The 13,311-nt window shown below is 41.8% G+C and overlaps 2 protein-coding genes across 8 annotated transcripts in view; one reads left to right on the top strand and one right to left on the bottom strand.

Annotated features, from left to right (window-relative positions):
* fahd2a (fumarylacetoacetate hydrolase domain containing 2A) overlaps window positions 1-7,058 on the top strand; it is a 65,261-nt gene extending 58,203 nt beyond the window's left edge. Inside the window, exons 8-9 of one of the 5 annotated variants that reach the window (XM_070866032.1) lie at window positions 265-360; window positions 6,679-7,058. In XM_070866032.1, the coding sequence (XP_070722133.1) occupies window positions 265-327 (63 nt within the window). In that variant the 3' untranslated portion in view covers window positions 328-360; window positions 6,679-7,058. Of the gene's footprint in view, window positions 1-264; window positions 361-1,366; window positions 1,801-6,678 lie in introns of those variants that run through there. The other 4 variants (XM_070866031.1, XM_070866034.1, XM_070866030.1 and 1 more) reach the window with 4 other exon arrangements.
* A 4,640-nt stretch (window positions 7,059-11,698) lies between these two features.
* gpat2 (glycerol-3-phosphate acyltransferase 2, mitochondrial) overlaps window positions 11,699-13,311 on the bottom strand; it is a 36,932-nt gene continuing 35,319 nt past the window's right edge. For all 3 annotated transcript variants that reach the window (XM_070866036.1, XM_070866038.1, XM_070866037.1), the window contains exons 21-22: window positions 13,098-13,153; window positions 11,699-12,335 (exon numbers count right to left, since the gene is read on the bottom strand). In XM_070866036.1, coding sequence (XP_070722137.1) covers window positions 12,222-12,335; window positions 13,098-13,153 — 170 coding nt within the window. In that variant the 3' untranslated portion in view covers window positions 11,699-12,221. The remainder of the gene's footprint in view (window positions 12,336-13,097; window positions 13,154-13,311) is intronic.

The raw sequence follows: 13,311 nt of genomic DNA on the forward strand, positions 1-13,311 counted from the left end.
ATGAAGACCAACATGCCATTTGCCGCCTTCTGTACCTGTATGCCAAGGACTGCAAAAGCAAATTATAATGTCCATTTGCCACCCTGGCATAATTTTGGTAGGGAATTTGTTCTTGGAATATGGCCAACACTTGACACGGCCATATTTTTAACCTTTACAAAGTTTGTAATTGAAATCTGTTTATTTTTGTAATACCAGCTCTGTAAAGTGTCACTACCTTCTACAGATGAAATGTGTTATTTATTTTGTTTGAATTTCTTGTAGCGTGGAGACACTGTGGAATGTGAAATAGATGAAATCGGAACCTTAAGGAACGTTATCATTTAGGTTCTCACTGTTTTCAGATGGTGTTCGCAGAAGGTATCAAATTATTTTTTTTACTGAGAAATATTTGAATAATACCAAGTGGTGGACGGGGTAGGGGACTGTCTGGATGACAGTAGACCAGGGTTAAATAATGGAGATATATGGATGAAAGAAGATTCTGTTTCATATGGCAGTTTCAATGCATCTGCTTTAATTCAAGAAGCAACTGACAAACTGGATTAAATTCACCAAGATGGTGGCTGTTGAATGGGGCTCTGCAGTGCCTGGGTTTCAGAACTGAAAGGTATATTCAGCCCCATCACATCAAATAGATGCATCTAAAAATAATGGTTACCATAATTTAAATAACTTAGTTTATTACGGATTTTTGTTTAAATATTGTAAATGGCATGAGATGGGAGCCTCTAAAGGATGGGGCAAAAATCCACAGTAAAAATGGAAGTGAAGATCTCTGCTCAAATATAATAAACTGTTCAAAGCATATAACCACAAACCACTTACAATATTTAAACAAAAATCCGTAATAAACTAAGTTATTTAAATTATGGTAACCATTATTTTTAGATGCATCTATTTGATGTGATGGGGCTGAATATACCTTTCAGTTCTGAAACCCAGGCACTGCAGAGCCCCATTCAACAGCCACCATCTTGGTGAATTTAATCCAGTTTGCAACACAAATTTAGATGCAGGAAGAATGTACCCGATGTTGGGGAAGTCCAGAACCAGGGGTCACAGTCTAAGGATAAGGGGTAAGCCATTTAGGACCGAGATGAGAAACTTCTTCACCCAGAGAGTGGTGAACCTGTGGAATTCTCTACCACAGAAAGTTGTTGAGGCCAATATATTCAAAAAGGAGTTAGATGTAGTCCTTACTACTAGGGGGAATCAAGGAGTATGGTGAGAAAGCAGGAATGGGGTACTGCAGTTGCATGTTCAGCCATGAACTCATTGAATGGTGGTGCAGGCTCAAAGGGCCGAATGGCCTACTCCCGCACCTATTTTCTATGTAAACTGGAGAAATACATTTGTTTTGCAGGCTGGTTTACCTAGTGAGATGGAGTATCTTTCTGTGGTGAGTGGCCAGAAAATGGGAGGAAGTGGAGATAGATTACTGGAGATGGAGCTAGCGTGTGGAGAAACAACTGACTGATTTAAGCATTAGGATACAAACGTGCACTTTAATGAGAAATGGAACATTCAAAATATGATTTAAAGATTAATGATGCATAGTAAACAAAATGGTAGACTTAATAAAATAAATGTTACTACTGTGCTGGTGTGTAAATGGAGCTTTCATAAGTGTAAGTTCCTAACTCACGTGGTTTTCCTTTTATTTTAATAAAAGAACTAATTATTCATCTCGACATGCTGGATAAAAATAGATTAAAGCAGATGCAGTGGAACTCCCAAATCATGTGCGGGCATCCCAGTTTAACGTACTCTGAATCTTGTTACGTGCAGTCCCCTTGAGAGAATAGACGGGGCTGTGGGTTTAACGTCTCATCCAAAAGACGACACCTCCAACAGTGCAGCACTCCCTCGGCACTGCACTGAAGTGTTAGCTTAGATTTGGGACTTGAACCCACAATCCTCTGACTCAGAGGCGAGGGTGCTACCCACTGAGCCACAGCTGACACTACAATAGTTACTACATTTCAAAAATACTTTGGTAGGTATGGTGCAATGGGACACCCAGAAGTCATGAAAGGTGCTATAGAAATACAATTTTTTTATTTCAAACATTAATTATTGAGTATTAGACTTGGAGGTGCTTGGACTGCAGTCTCCAATTGCATTCTTCAGCTGATGCATTAAGATCTTTGATGTATTTGCCCGGTTGATAGAGAGTTGTTTCACAGCCTTCATCACTGATACATATAAAATGGTGCTTACTGGAGTCAGTCAGGGTGAAGAGCTATCACCGAGTATTGTTCCATGCTGTCACTGAATGAGGCAATACTGAACTTGTGCATCTTAAGCAGTTAACGATCTATTCCAGAGATCTGTATCAGATTCTTGGTTTTAGAACTGAAAAGTACATTCACCCCCATTGTTGCACAAGCAGCAATTTCGCTAGTCGTGTGACTAGTAGTTGCTTGCAACAGTTCCCGAGTTAAATATCAAATTACACACTAGACAAATGACCGTATCGTTAATGTTCGTTTAATACAGGCAAAGTACAAGACTCACTACTTATACTCTTATAGTTCCCCAATACAGAAATAGTACAAGACTCACTACTTATATTCTATTTAACTCTGCAGAAAGGCGTTCCAAAGGGTGTTCCTTTCCGCTCAAAATACTAACTCTGTTCAACTTACCATACTCTCATAGTTACCCAGTACATCCCAGGTGATCAATCCGGTCCTGACACTGTTCCTTCAAGGGTCACTGCTTCTGTCGAGTGTTGTTCCCGAGTTCTCGCACCGGACTGTCCGAGCTTGTCTATCTTTATACCTTTTTTGTCCCTCAGTTAACCATGTGTGTTGCTAATAATTGCTGCCTTGTTTTTACAAGATACAGAGACAATCTGCTATTATCACAACTTGTCTCTCACCTCCAAAAGTTATTACCAAGTCGGGAGTCTCCCTTCCCATGTGTGAACATTATCTTGATCAATGAAATTCTCTCTGACAACCCCTTGCTGTCTCCACAGCTGGTCCTGTTTTGGTAACTGCCTCCTGTCCGTTGGTCTTCAATCTGTTATTCCTACAACCGATCTTTTGTTCAGTCATTAGCAATTTCCGGAACTTTGTTAATTGGCATTCAGTATTTACACACTATCTCTTACCCAGGGTGACTCCTTTGAATTTGGCTTTATTATCCTGTAGTTTTCCTTGCTGTGTTATAACCTTACTTCATCTCTTATCTCATTGACCCCGAGGTTAATGCCTGCTTGCTTTTTGTGCAAGAGTTTTAGTTTTTTTAGACCCCAGGTCTGAACTAACTTTTTAAATCCTTTCTGATATTTCCACACCCATCAAATCAATCAATCTGAGAATAACTTATTTAAATAATCATCCAATTTAAATAAATTATGCAAACTAAATTCTTAAATTAAAATAGTCCTAGGATTTGAACCAAAGACCATACCATAGTTAGACGAGGACTTTAGCACTACACAAGTTATCGGTGTTTAGTTTTGGATATTTCTCCTATCTATTTATCACTGAGCTGATGTCATTATGGTAGCTGCAGGATAAGTATAAGTCCCAAAGTGAGATGGCTTACTGGTAAGGTGTCGACTTTGAAAGGGTGATATTGTGGGTTCAAAGATACTTGCTAGTTTTTTATATTATTAAAAGTAATCAAACCCACAGTATTTGGTGACATTCCTTACATTTGTCTTCAAGTTTGAATTAGAAAATCTTGAGCTCACTAACCCCATTAAATTAATTAAAATAACCTTCCCTGGAACTTGAAGCCTGAACCTTTCCTCTGTAGACCTTTGGTCAGCAGGCACCATGACTAACGGGTCCTTTTTGGGGGGTCTTTTATCTTTTAGAACTCTACGTACCCTTGGCTAACAAAAATCTAGGAATTTAGGGAAATGCAGCTAAGGCGGGTAAATGAGTTAGAATACAAATTAGCCATGATCTCACTGAATGGTGGAACAGGCTCGAGTGGCTGAATGGCCTCCTCCTGTTCCTATGCCAAAAATGCTTTACACAACTAACAAAGGGAAAGAGACACATTTGAACTCCCTACTTCCACTTACTAAGGACACATTCTCTGAACAGTCAGCCAACCCCCAGGCCTCCACAAAAAAACTCTTTCCTTTATCCTTGTTACACGTAGGTATCAAACCTTGAACATTACAAGCAAAATCTTAAATTTATTCTATGTTACACAATCTTTATTTGGACATTATCATTGTCATGTTTCTAGGTGGGGCTTCAATAAGGTTTTCCCATTATAAAGCTCTTTCACACCAGCAGCTGCACACTTCTACAACCAGATGGAAGTTCAAAAGCTCCAATTCCCCTTTTTTTAAAAAAGTTCAAATTTAATTTTCTTTTCCTCTTTTAGGCTCTAAAGTTAGGCTCCTTCCTTTTGTCTCCTCTTTACTTGCTCCTTTCTCTGGAATATTCACTGGTAAATATTTAACATCCATTTTAAGGAATCTAGAACATTGTCTTTGATGCAAGTCTGATTATTAACTACTTTACCATGATTGCATATATACTAGAATCCCATAAATCACCATCAACAAACAGCTGCTAATAAGTTAACAGGAACGGCTTTACCAGAAACAAAGGAGGCCTTGAAACGTGCGCTCTGGGATGATATCTGCTTTTCCTTTGATCTAGGGAAATGATCTGCCAGGCCAGTAATTCTCAGAAAAAGTTTGTGAAGTGCTCCAGGTAGCTGCTTGCAGGCCTCATCAGGAAGAATCCTCAGCACAATAGCCCAAAAGTTAAACCTAGGATTAGGTTGGATAGATTCCAAATCTCGTGGCGATTTCTGACCACTTGAGGGAATGAATTTTACATACTAGCTTGCTGGTTGTGATGGTTGAGCTAAGGATTTGTTTCCAATAGAAAATAAAGTCCTTGGTGGTATTGATGTAGGATATGGAATTACAATAATTCAGTGGAAGAAATACAAGGTGGATAGCTAACAGAGTTTAGGCAGGAACAAATAATGTGATTTTAAAGCTGCTCTGTCCATGAACCAAGAGGTGTCAACCATCAAACCCTGAGCTTCAGTGGGACCAGAAAGCAGGAAATTATAGGCTAGTAAGCCTAACATCTGTCACTGGTAAAATGTTGGAATTCATTATTAAGGAAGTAGTAACAGGACATTTAGAAAATCATAATACAATCAAGCAGTCAACATGGTTTTATGAACAGTAAATCATATTTGACAAATTGAGGATGTAACGAGTAGGTTTGATTAAAGGGGAACCAGTAGATGTAGTGTATTTGGATTTCCAAAATGCATTCACAAAAGGTCACTACACAAGGTAAGAGCTCATGGTGTGTGTGTGTGTGGGGGGGTGGGGGGGGGTAATATATTATTTGCATGGATAGAGGATTGGCTAACTAACAGAAAATAGAGTCGGGATAAATAGGTTAGCAAACTGTAACTAGTGGGGTGCCACAGGGATCAGTGCTCAGGCCTCAACTAATGACAATCTACATTAATGACTTGGATGAAGGGACCTTGTGTATTGTAGCCAAATTTTCTGACAATACAAAGATAGGTGGGAAAGCAAGTTGTGGGGAGGACACAGAGTCTGCAAAGGGATATAGATAGGTTTGGCAGATGGAGTATAATGTGAGAAAATGTGAGGTTATCCACTTTGGTAGGAAGAATAGAAAAGCAAAATATTATTTAAATATAGAGACTACAGAATGCTGCGGTACAGAGGGATCTGGGTGTCCTCGTACATGAAACACAAAAAGCAAGTAACCAGGAAGGCAAATGGAATGTTGCCCTTTATTGCAAGGGTGATGGAGTATAAAAGTAGGGAAGTCTTGCTATAACTATACAGGGCGTTGGTGAGACCACACCTACAGTACTGCGTACAGTTTTGGTCTTATTTAAGGAGGGATATACTTGCATTGCAGGCAGTTCAGAGAAGGTTCACATGGTTGATTCCTGGGATGAAGGGGTTATCTTATTAGGCCTGTACTCATTGGAATTTAGAAGAGAGGTGAGCTTATTGAAACGTAAAGAATTCTGAGGGGGCTTGACAGGGTAGATGCTGAGAGGATGTTTCCCTTCGTAGGGTAACTAGGGGCATAGTTTCAGAATAAGGGGTCGCTTATTTAAAATGGAGATGAGGAGGAATTTTTTTTCCGAGGGTCATGAATCTTTGGAATTCTCTCCCCCAGAGAGCTGTGGAGGCTGAGTCATTGAATATATTCAAGGTTGAGATAGAGATTCTTGAACTATAGGGGAGACAAGAGTTACAGGGAACCGGCAGAAAAGTGGAGTTGAGGCCAAGATCAGCCCAGCCATGATCTTACTGAATGGTGGAGCAGGCTCGATAGGCCGTATGGCCTCCTCCTGCTCCTATTTCATATTCTTATGGCCATGCACTGAAACTACTGCAGGCAGAGTAGGACTTTGAAACGTAAATAATTTATGATCACAGGAACCCAAGGATATGTTAACTGATGAATGAGACGTTCCACGCACCCAATGAGAATCTGGTCCACACCAGAAGGATTTCCTGCCAAAGACAATTGAGAGATTGTAGTGGTAATCATAGTTAGGAGACAGAGCATGGTAAAAAAGAAACGCCTTAGAGTACAACAGAAGAACTAGAACATTATTATCTACTAATGGTTTTCAGTCACGGTTATGCTATGACATTAACAAACTGTTCTTATTTGACAGTTTTAAGGGAGAAGCATTACAAGATGCCAGGATGATCTATGGTACTGATGGGAGGAAATGTTTGTTCAGCAGTAAAACATTAACCAAACCACCTGCTTTTTTAGCTGGGTGACTTTCAACACATCTTTGTGAAGAAACAAAACACTTTCTTTTGCTGGAAATAGCGATCACATCTTCCATTTCTTGTGCCAAGGTTAAAAACTGGGTAGGACATTTGAGAAGTATTAAGCACTTCTGGTAGTTGTTGCTGCTGACCTTTATTGGGGTTTTGTTAAGTCTTATCTCTGCGGCTAATGTGAAGATACATCCTTTTATCAACCACCTTAAGTTGAGATGCCAGCTATACTATGAATAAACCCGAGTTGCCTCTGGAACCAGCTTTCCTTCATGCTGTGCAAAAATATTCAGTAAATTTCACTAACTCCTCGACTTCTTTTGAGGAAGTGACATCCCAAGTGGACTCTTGAAAACCTTACACAACATGTCATACCAAGACTTCCAGAAGGCATTTGTCAAAAGTTCCACACAAAGGGCTATTAGTTAAGCTCAAAACTCTGGGAATTCAGGGTAAATCTTGGGTGTGAATAAGAAATTAGCTTAAGGATACAAAACAGCCACTTGTTAGAAGAGTTACAGCAAGGCGGGAAGAAAGTAATGGGTGATGTGCCCCAGAAATTGATGTTGTGAACATCTTTGCTTCTAATTTACACCGATGACTTGGATTCAGAAATCCAAAGCAAATTGGCCACATCTGCAGATGATAACAAACTAGGAGAGGCAGTGGAATCAGAGGACACAGCTTAATCACAGAATAAGTTGGACAAAATATGTAACTGGCTAAAACAAATGGAGATTAAATTTAATGCAGGCAAGAGTAAAGTGCTACATATAGGAAAGAAAAAAGAGCAACACACACACACAGTATATGGAATTGAAATAGTCATGGATGAAGTTGAAAGAGACAGACGAGGCCTAGTAGACAGCATCTCCAACTAATGTAGAGCAGCAATTAACAAAGTCAATAGAGCAGTGAATTGCATAACCAAAACAGTAGGATAGTGATCAACATGTATCATCATAGGCAGTCCCTCGGAATCGAGGAAGACTTGCTTCCATTCCTGAAGTGAGTTATTTGGTGGCTGAACAGTCCAATACGAGAGCCACAGACTCTGTCACAGGTGGGACAGATAGTCATTGAGGGAAGGGGTGGTTCGCCGGACGCTCTTTCCGCTGTCTGCGCTTGATTTCTGCATGCTCTCGACGTTGAGACTCGAGGTGCTCAGCGTCCTCTCGGATGCACTTCCTCTACTTAGGACGGTCTTGGGCCAGGGACGCCCAGCTGTGAGTGGGGATGTTGCACTTTAGCAGGGAGGCTTTGAGGGTGTCCTTGTAGCATTTCCACTGCCCACCTTTGCCATGAAGGAGCTCAGAGTAGAGCACTTGCTTTGGGAGTCTCGTATCTGGCATGGGGACTATGTGGCCTGCCCAGCGGAGCTGACCGAGTGTGGTCAGTGCTTCAACGCTGGGGATGTTAGCCTGAGTGAGGACGCTGATGTTGGTGCGCCTGTTCTCCCAGGGGATTTGTAGAATCTTGCGGAGACATCGTTGGTAATATTTCTCCAGCAACTTGAGGTGTCTACTGTACATGGTCCATGTCTCTGAGCCATACAGGAGAGCAGGTATTACTACAGCCCTGTAGACCATGAGCTTGGTGGCAGTTTGGAGGGGCCAGTTTGGAGCAATGTGTATAGTGCTCTGATCAGACCGCACCTCGACTACAGTGTCCAGTTCTGATCACTGAGGCACATTCAAATACTGGAGGCAATGCAGTGAGCCACAGCACTGATCCCTGGTGTGAAAGGTCTGAATTATGAGAAAAGATGGGAGAGATCTGGGCTTTACAACCTTCAAATAAGATATCTTGAGAGGTGATCCTTTTGAGGTATACAAGATTGAACGATTGGTATCTAAAAGGTAAATCTAAAAATTTTAATTGCAAGAGTAGGATAAGGGGCCAAATGTTGAAACTGGTAAGATGAATTTAAGACTAATATCACAACACAACACATGGAACAACATCCAGCTACAATAGTGAAGGTGAGACTCTGTAATTAATAAGAAATATTGGATGAAGAATTTTAGGGTCATTCTGTATGGATGAACCAAGATTGGTTGAATAACCTTCCTCTTGTGAACTGCAAAAGATAATGGAGGACACTCAGCACGTGGTGCCCACGGAAGGAGGTTTGCTGCACCTGTTGCCTTAAAATACTACTGCAACATTAACAATTTACTGGTAAACTTTTGAAAAATGCATATTTTGCTGAGTGCAGGCTGGCACCCAATACCAACGGTAGGAAATAATTTTCTCACCTCACCCATATTCTCTTGAAAATATGGCAACTCATTTCCAGTTTGTGTGCCTCAATACCACACCACATGCCGTGTTTACCAACTGAACCATTCCCACTGATGCGCGTCGTGCTCCGCAACCTCGCCCAAGTGATGCTTCTGCAAGGAAACAGTATTTATACAGAAAAGGAAGTTCATATTATCCCAGTCTAAAACCGACAAAAAGGTTCAGGCATTCATGGAATGAAAAATGTTACGCTATTATTTTCAGGATCAATTCAGTCGTATTGTAAACACACAGCAGTGACGTGACATTCAATCTTCAATTCTCCTTTTCAATTCAGTCGACTATTATATTCACACATACCTTGCATCTAAATGGGTATCAATGACACAGTTAGAGGCAAAGAAAGTCAGCCACTGGTGCCTGAAATTTATAAGCAGTTACAATGCTCTCTGATTAATCTCAGTAATTTAGACCTGGAATTATACCATGTCCCCACTGGCAGTCCTTTAAGAGTGTCCTTAAAGAGGCAAAGTAGGTTAGCAGCTAAGCATCAGTCATGCTTTAGACTTAACCATGGCCATGGAAGCGCTACCCTGATAAAAGTATATAAATCTGAAGCATTGCGACTAGCTAGACTTGAATTCTGAAACAAAAACAGAAAATTATGGAAATACTCAGCAGATCAAGCAACATCTGTGGAGAGAGAAACGGAGTTAACATTTCAGGTCAATGACCTTTCGCCAGTATTTTGCTTTTGTACATTTGAATTTTCCAATTAAATATTGGGAAGACTGAAACCATTGTCTTTAGTTCCCACCACAAACTGCATTCCCCAGCCACTGACTCCATCCCTCTCCCTAGCATCTGTCTGAGGCTGAACCAGACTGTTCGCAACCTAGGTGTCATATTTGACCCTGAAATGAGCTTCCGGCCACATAGCCGCGGCATAACTAAAACCGCCTATTTCCACCTCCGTAACATCGTCCATATCCGCCACTGCCTCAGCTCGTGTTACTGAAACCCTCATCCATACCTTTGTTACCTCCAGACTTAACTACTCCAACGCACTCTTGGCTGGCCTCCCACATTCTACCCTACGTAAACTTGAGGTCATCCAAAACTCGTCAGCCCGTGTCCTAATTCGCACCAAGTCCTGCTCACCCATCACTCCTGTGCTCACTGACCTACATTGGCTCCTGGTTAAGCAATGCCTCGATTTTAAAATTCTTATCCTGGTTTATAAATCCCTCCATGGCCTCGTCCCTCCCTATCTCTGTAATCTCCTTCAGCCTCACAATCCCATCCCCCCACCAAAGATGTCTGCGCACTTCAAATTCTGTTCTCTTGAGCATCCCTGATTATAACTGCTCAACCGTTGGTGGCAGTGCCTTCAGCTGCCTGGGCCCCACGCTCTGGAACTCCCTCCCTAAACCTCTCCGCCTCTCTTTCCTCCTTAATACTTACCTCTTTGACCAAGGTCATCTTCCGTAATTTCTTCTTGTGTGGCTCGGTGTCAACTTTATTTGTTTTGTCTTATAACACTGCTGTGCAGTGCCTTGGGACGTTTTACTACATTAAAGGAGTTATATAAATACAAGTTATTGTATTGTATTTAATCGACAAACAGAATTTCGGATAAATATATCAAATGTTGTGATGCTGAGCCACACAGACTGGGAAGGTCCCAACTTCATTTCAGCATCTCGGCATCAGTGCTAGGAATGGGTGCGTGGAAATCAGCCAGGGTTTGTGTTCCAGTGAGACATGCTGCAAAGTGCTGATATTTGGGCTTTGTGTCAGAACAGGAGGGGCTTGGCAAGAATCCTTCACCCCACCCCCACCCCCCCCCCCCCCCCCGCCATCCCCTCCCTTGCATTCTCACAGACTGCTGACATTCACTGTTTTAGCTCACATATGAAGGCTCAACTTGAGGAACCAAAAATTTGGATCTGTGCTCTCCAACGCGAAGGAACGAGAGAGAATATAAAACCAGTTTTAAAGTTTGCAGAGACACTAAAATCGCTGACCTTATCCTTTAACAAGCTGCGCACTGTTACCCTATGTAAACTTGAGGTGATCCAAAAAAAAAAAATCGGCTGTCCCGTGTCTTAACTCACATCAAGTCCCGCTCACCCATCACCCCCCTGTGCTCGCTGACCTACACTGGCTTCCGGTCAATTTCAACATTCGCATCCTTATTTTCAAATCCCTCCATGGCATCGCCCCCTCCCTATCTCTATAATCCCCTCCTGCGCTTCTCTAATTCTTCCCTCCTGAGCATCTTTGATTATAATCGCTCAACCTCTGCTGGCCGTGCCTTCTGTTGCCCCAAGCTCTGGAATTCCCTGCCTAAACGTCTGCGCCTCTCTATCCTCCTTCAAGACGCTCCTTAAAACATACCTCTCTGACCAAGCTTTTGGTCAGCTGTGTTACTTTCTACTTAAGCAGCTCGGTGTCAAATTTTTATCACACAATACTTCTGTGAAGCACCGTGGGGTGTTTCACTATGTTAAAGGCGCTATATAAATACAAGTTATTGTTGATTCATCAATCACAACTCTCAAGAGCTGAAAATCCACACAAACTGAAGAGAGCCATAGCTGAGCTCTCAACTTCCAATATTTCAATTACGGTCAGCCACTGAGGGTTGGGCTCACCAACTTACATCTCACCTCATTTTATTCAAGCACTGAAGCAGTACAAGGCAACAAAATCCACCTAAACAATACAAAATCAAAAATAATCAGTGAATGCAAAACAAAATGAGTTTGGGTTTTCCCAGTTAAACTGAAACAAAATGCTGTCCTTTTTTTGCCCAAGTTATACATAAACTTCAAGAATTTCCTGAAGACAAATTGAGGCAAGAGCTTCCCGCACAGCCATGATTGCAGTTTGTAATTCGTGTCAATGCCATCCATGATGCAGAGTGAGAAACCACATTTGTCTTAGCTTCTCCTTCATCCACAATTCTGGGTCCATCCATGAAATAGGGAGGGGAGAGCAGCCCAGGTTCAAATTCAGTCCAGACTAGAAGGCGTGGAAAAGTCCACTCTGATGGAAGCTGAAGATCTCCTCTCTTGAGGGCTGACTGAAGAGGTGATGGGTCGATGCCACAAATCCAGAAATAAACTTGGCATCAGACCAAATCAAATGAAAAAGTAGGAAGGATTTACACCTTGTACTTTTAACAGGAGAATTGTTGAATGTACTGCTGGAGTTTCAGTCCATTATCGGGTTGCCGAAAGGTTTCACTGAGTTCCAGCAAGGGCCCTGTCTCTCCGGGCTCCTCTTTGAAAACCTACAAGAGAAAGGAAACCGTTTGGGATACTGCTCCCTCTATATTTACTCACATACATCACTGCTTCATAACACGTCAAGGCTTGGCATATTCTGGAAAAAAGTAAGAAAATCCACCAAAAAGAGAGGCGCAACTATAGTGTTAAACTTTATAATTACACTCGAATGAAAGAATTTGGAACAATTTCCATCCAACTGCATGTGACTGATGAGAAAAATGAAATGGCAAAACCACTGTTTTTCCAAGTCACCTGGCACTGATCCCAGCCCATTTGTGCCCATCCTGAGAAATCGGGGATTATAATAATGTTTTCAGCCCCCCACCGACTCCTGCTGGGCATGGTTCACGTGCGAGGCGCCCTCCAGTACCTCACACACGTTGCTATTAATTGCGCATGAGCCCAGACACTGAGTACTGACAGGATGTTTAGCCCCATGGAACATAGGAACACGAGTGGGCCATTCAGCTCCTTGAGCCTGTTCCGCCATTCAATGAGAGCATGGCTGATCTGCGACTTAACTCCATAGCCTGCAGCTCGCCCAATCACATTCTCAATTGATGAACAAACACATGCACTATGAACTGTATAGTGATCAAGAGCAAGGACCCCTGGCGGAATTTTCTGAGCCAAATGCAATACCCAAACAGACATAATGTAACTCAGCAGAGACAGGGGGTCAAACTATGGGGCAACTATTTGCTGAATAGACTTGGTATCGAGAGCTGTAGCAAAGTCCTTTATAGTAAGAACTGAACACTCACCCCTAACTCCCTGAAGGTCTGTACAGCACTGTTAGCAAGGCTAAGCGTGGCACTTTCTGTAAAACAGAAGATTCGTAAGCATTCAAATCAAAGTCACAAGAAATGCGCCAGTGTTAATAATATGTGGTTTGAAAAATCTAAATTAAAAGTGGTTATAAATCTCAGGGGCAACTACATTCCTAAACACATATTCTGAATCCTGGATCTCAGTTCA

The sequence above is a fragment of the Pristiophorus japonicus genome, chromosome 22, assembly GCF_044704955.1.
Source record: "Pristiophorus japonicus isolate sPriJap1 chromosome 22, sPriJap1.hap1, whole genome shotgun sequence".
NCBI lineage: Eukaryota > Metazoa > Chordata > Chondrichthyes > Pristiophoridae > Pristiophorus > Pristiophorus japonicus.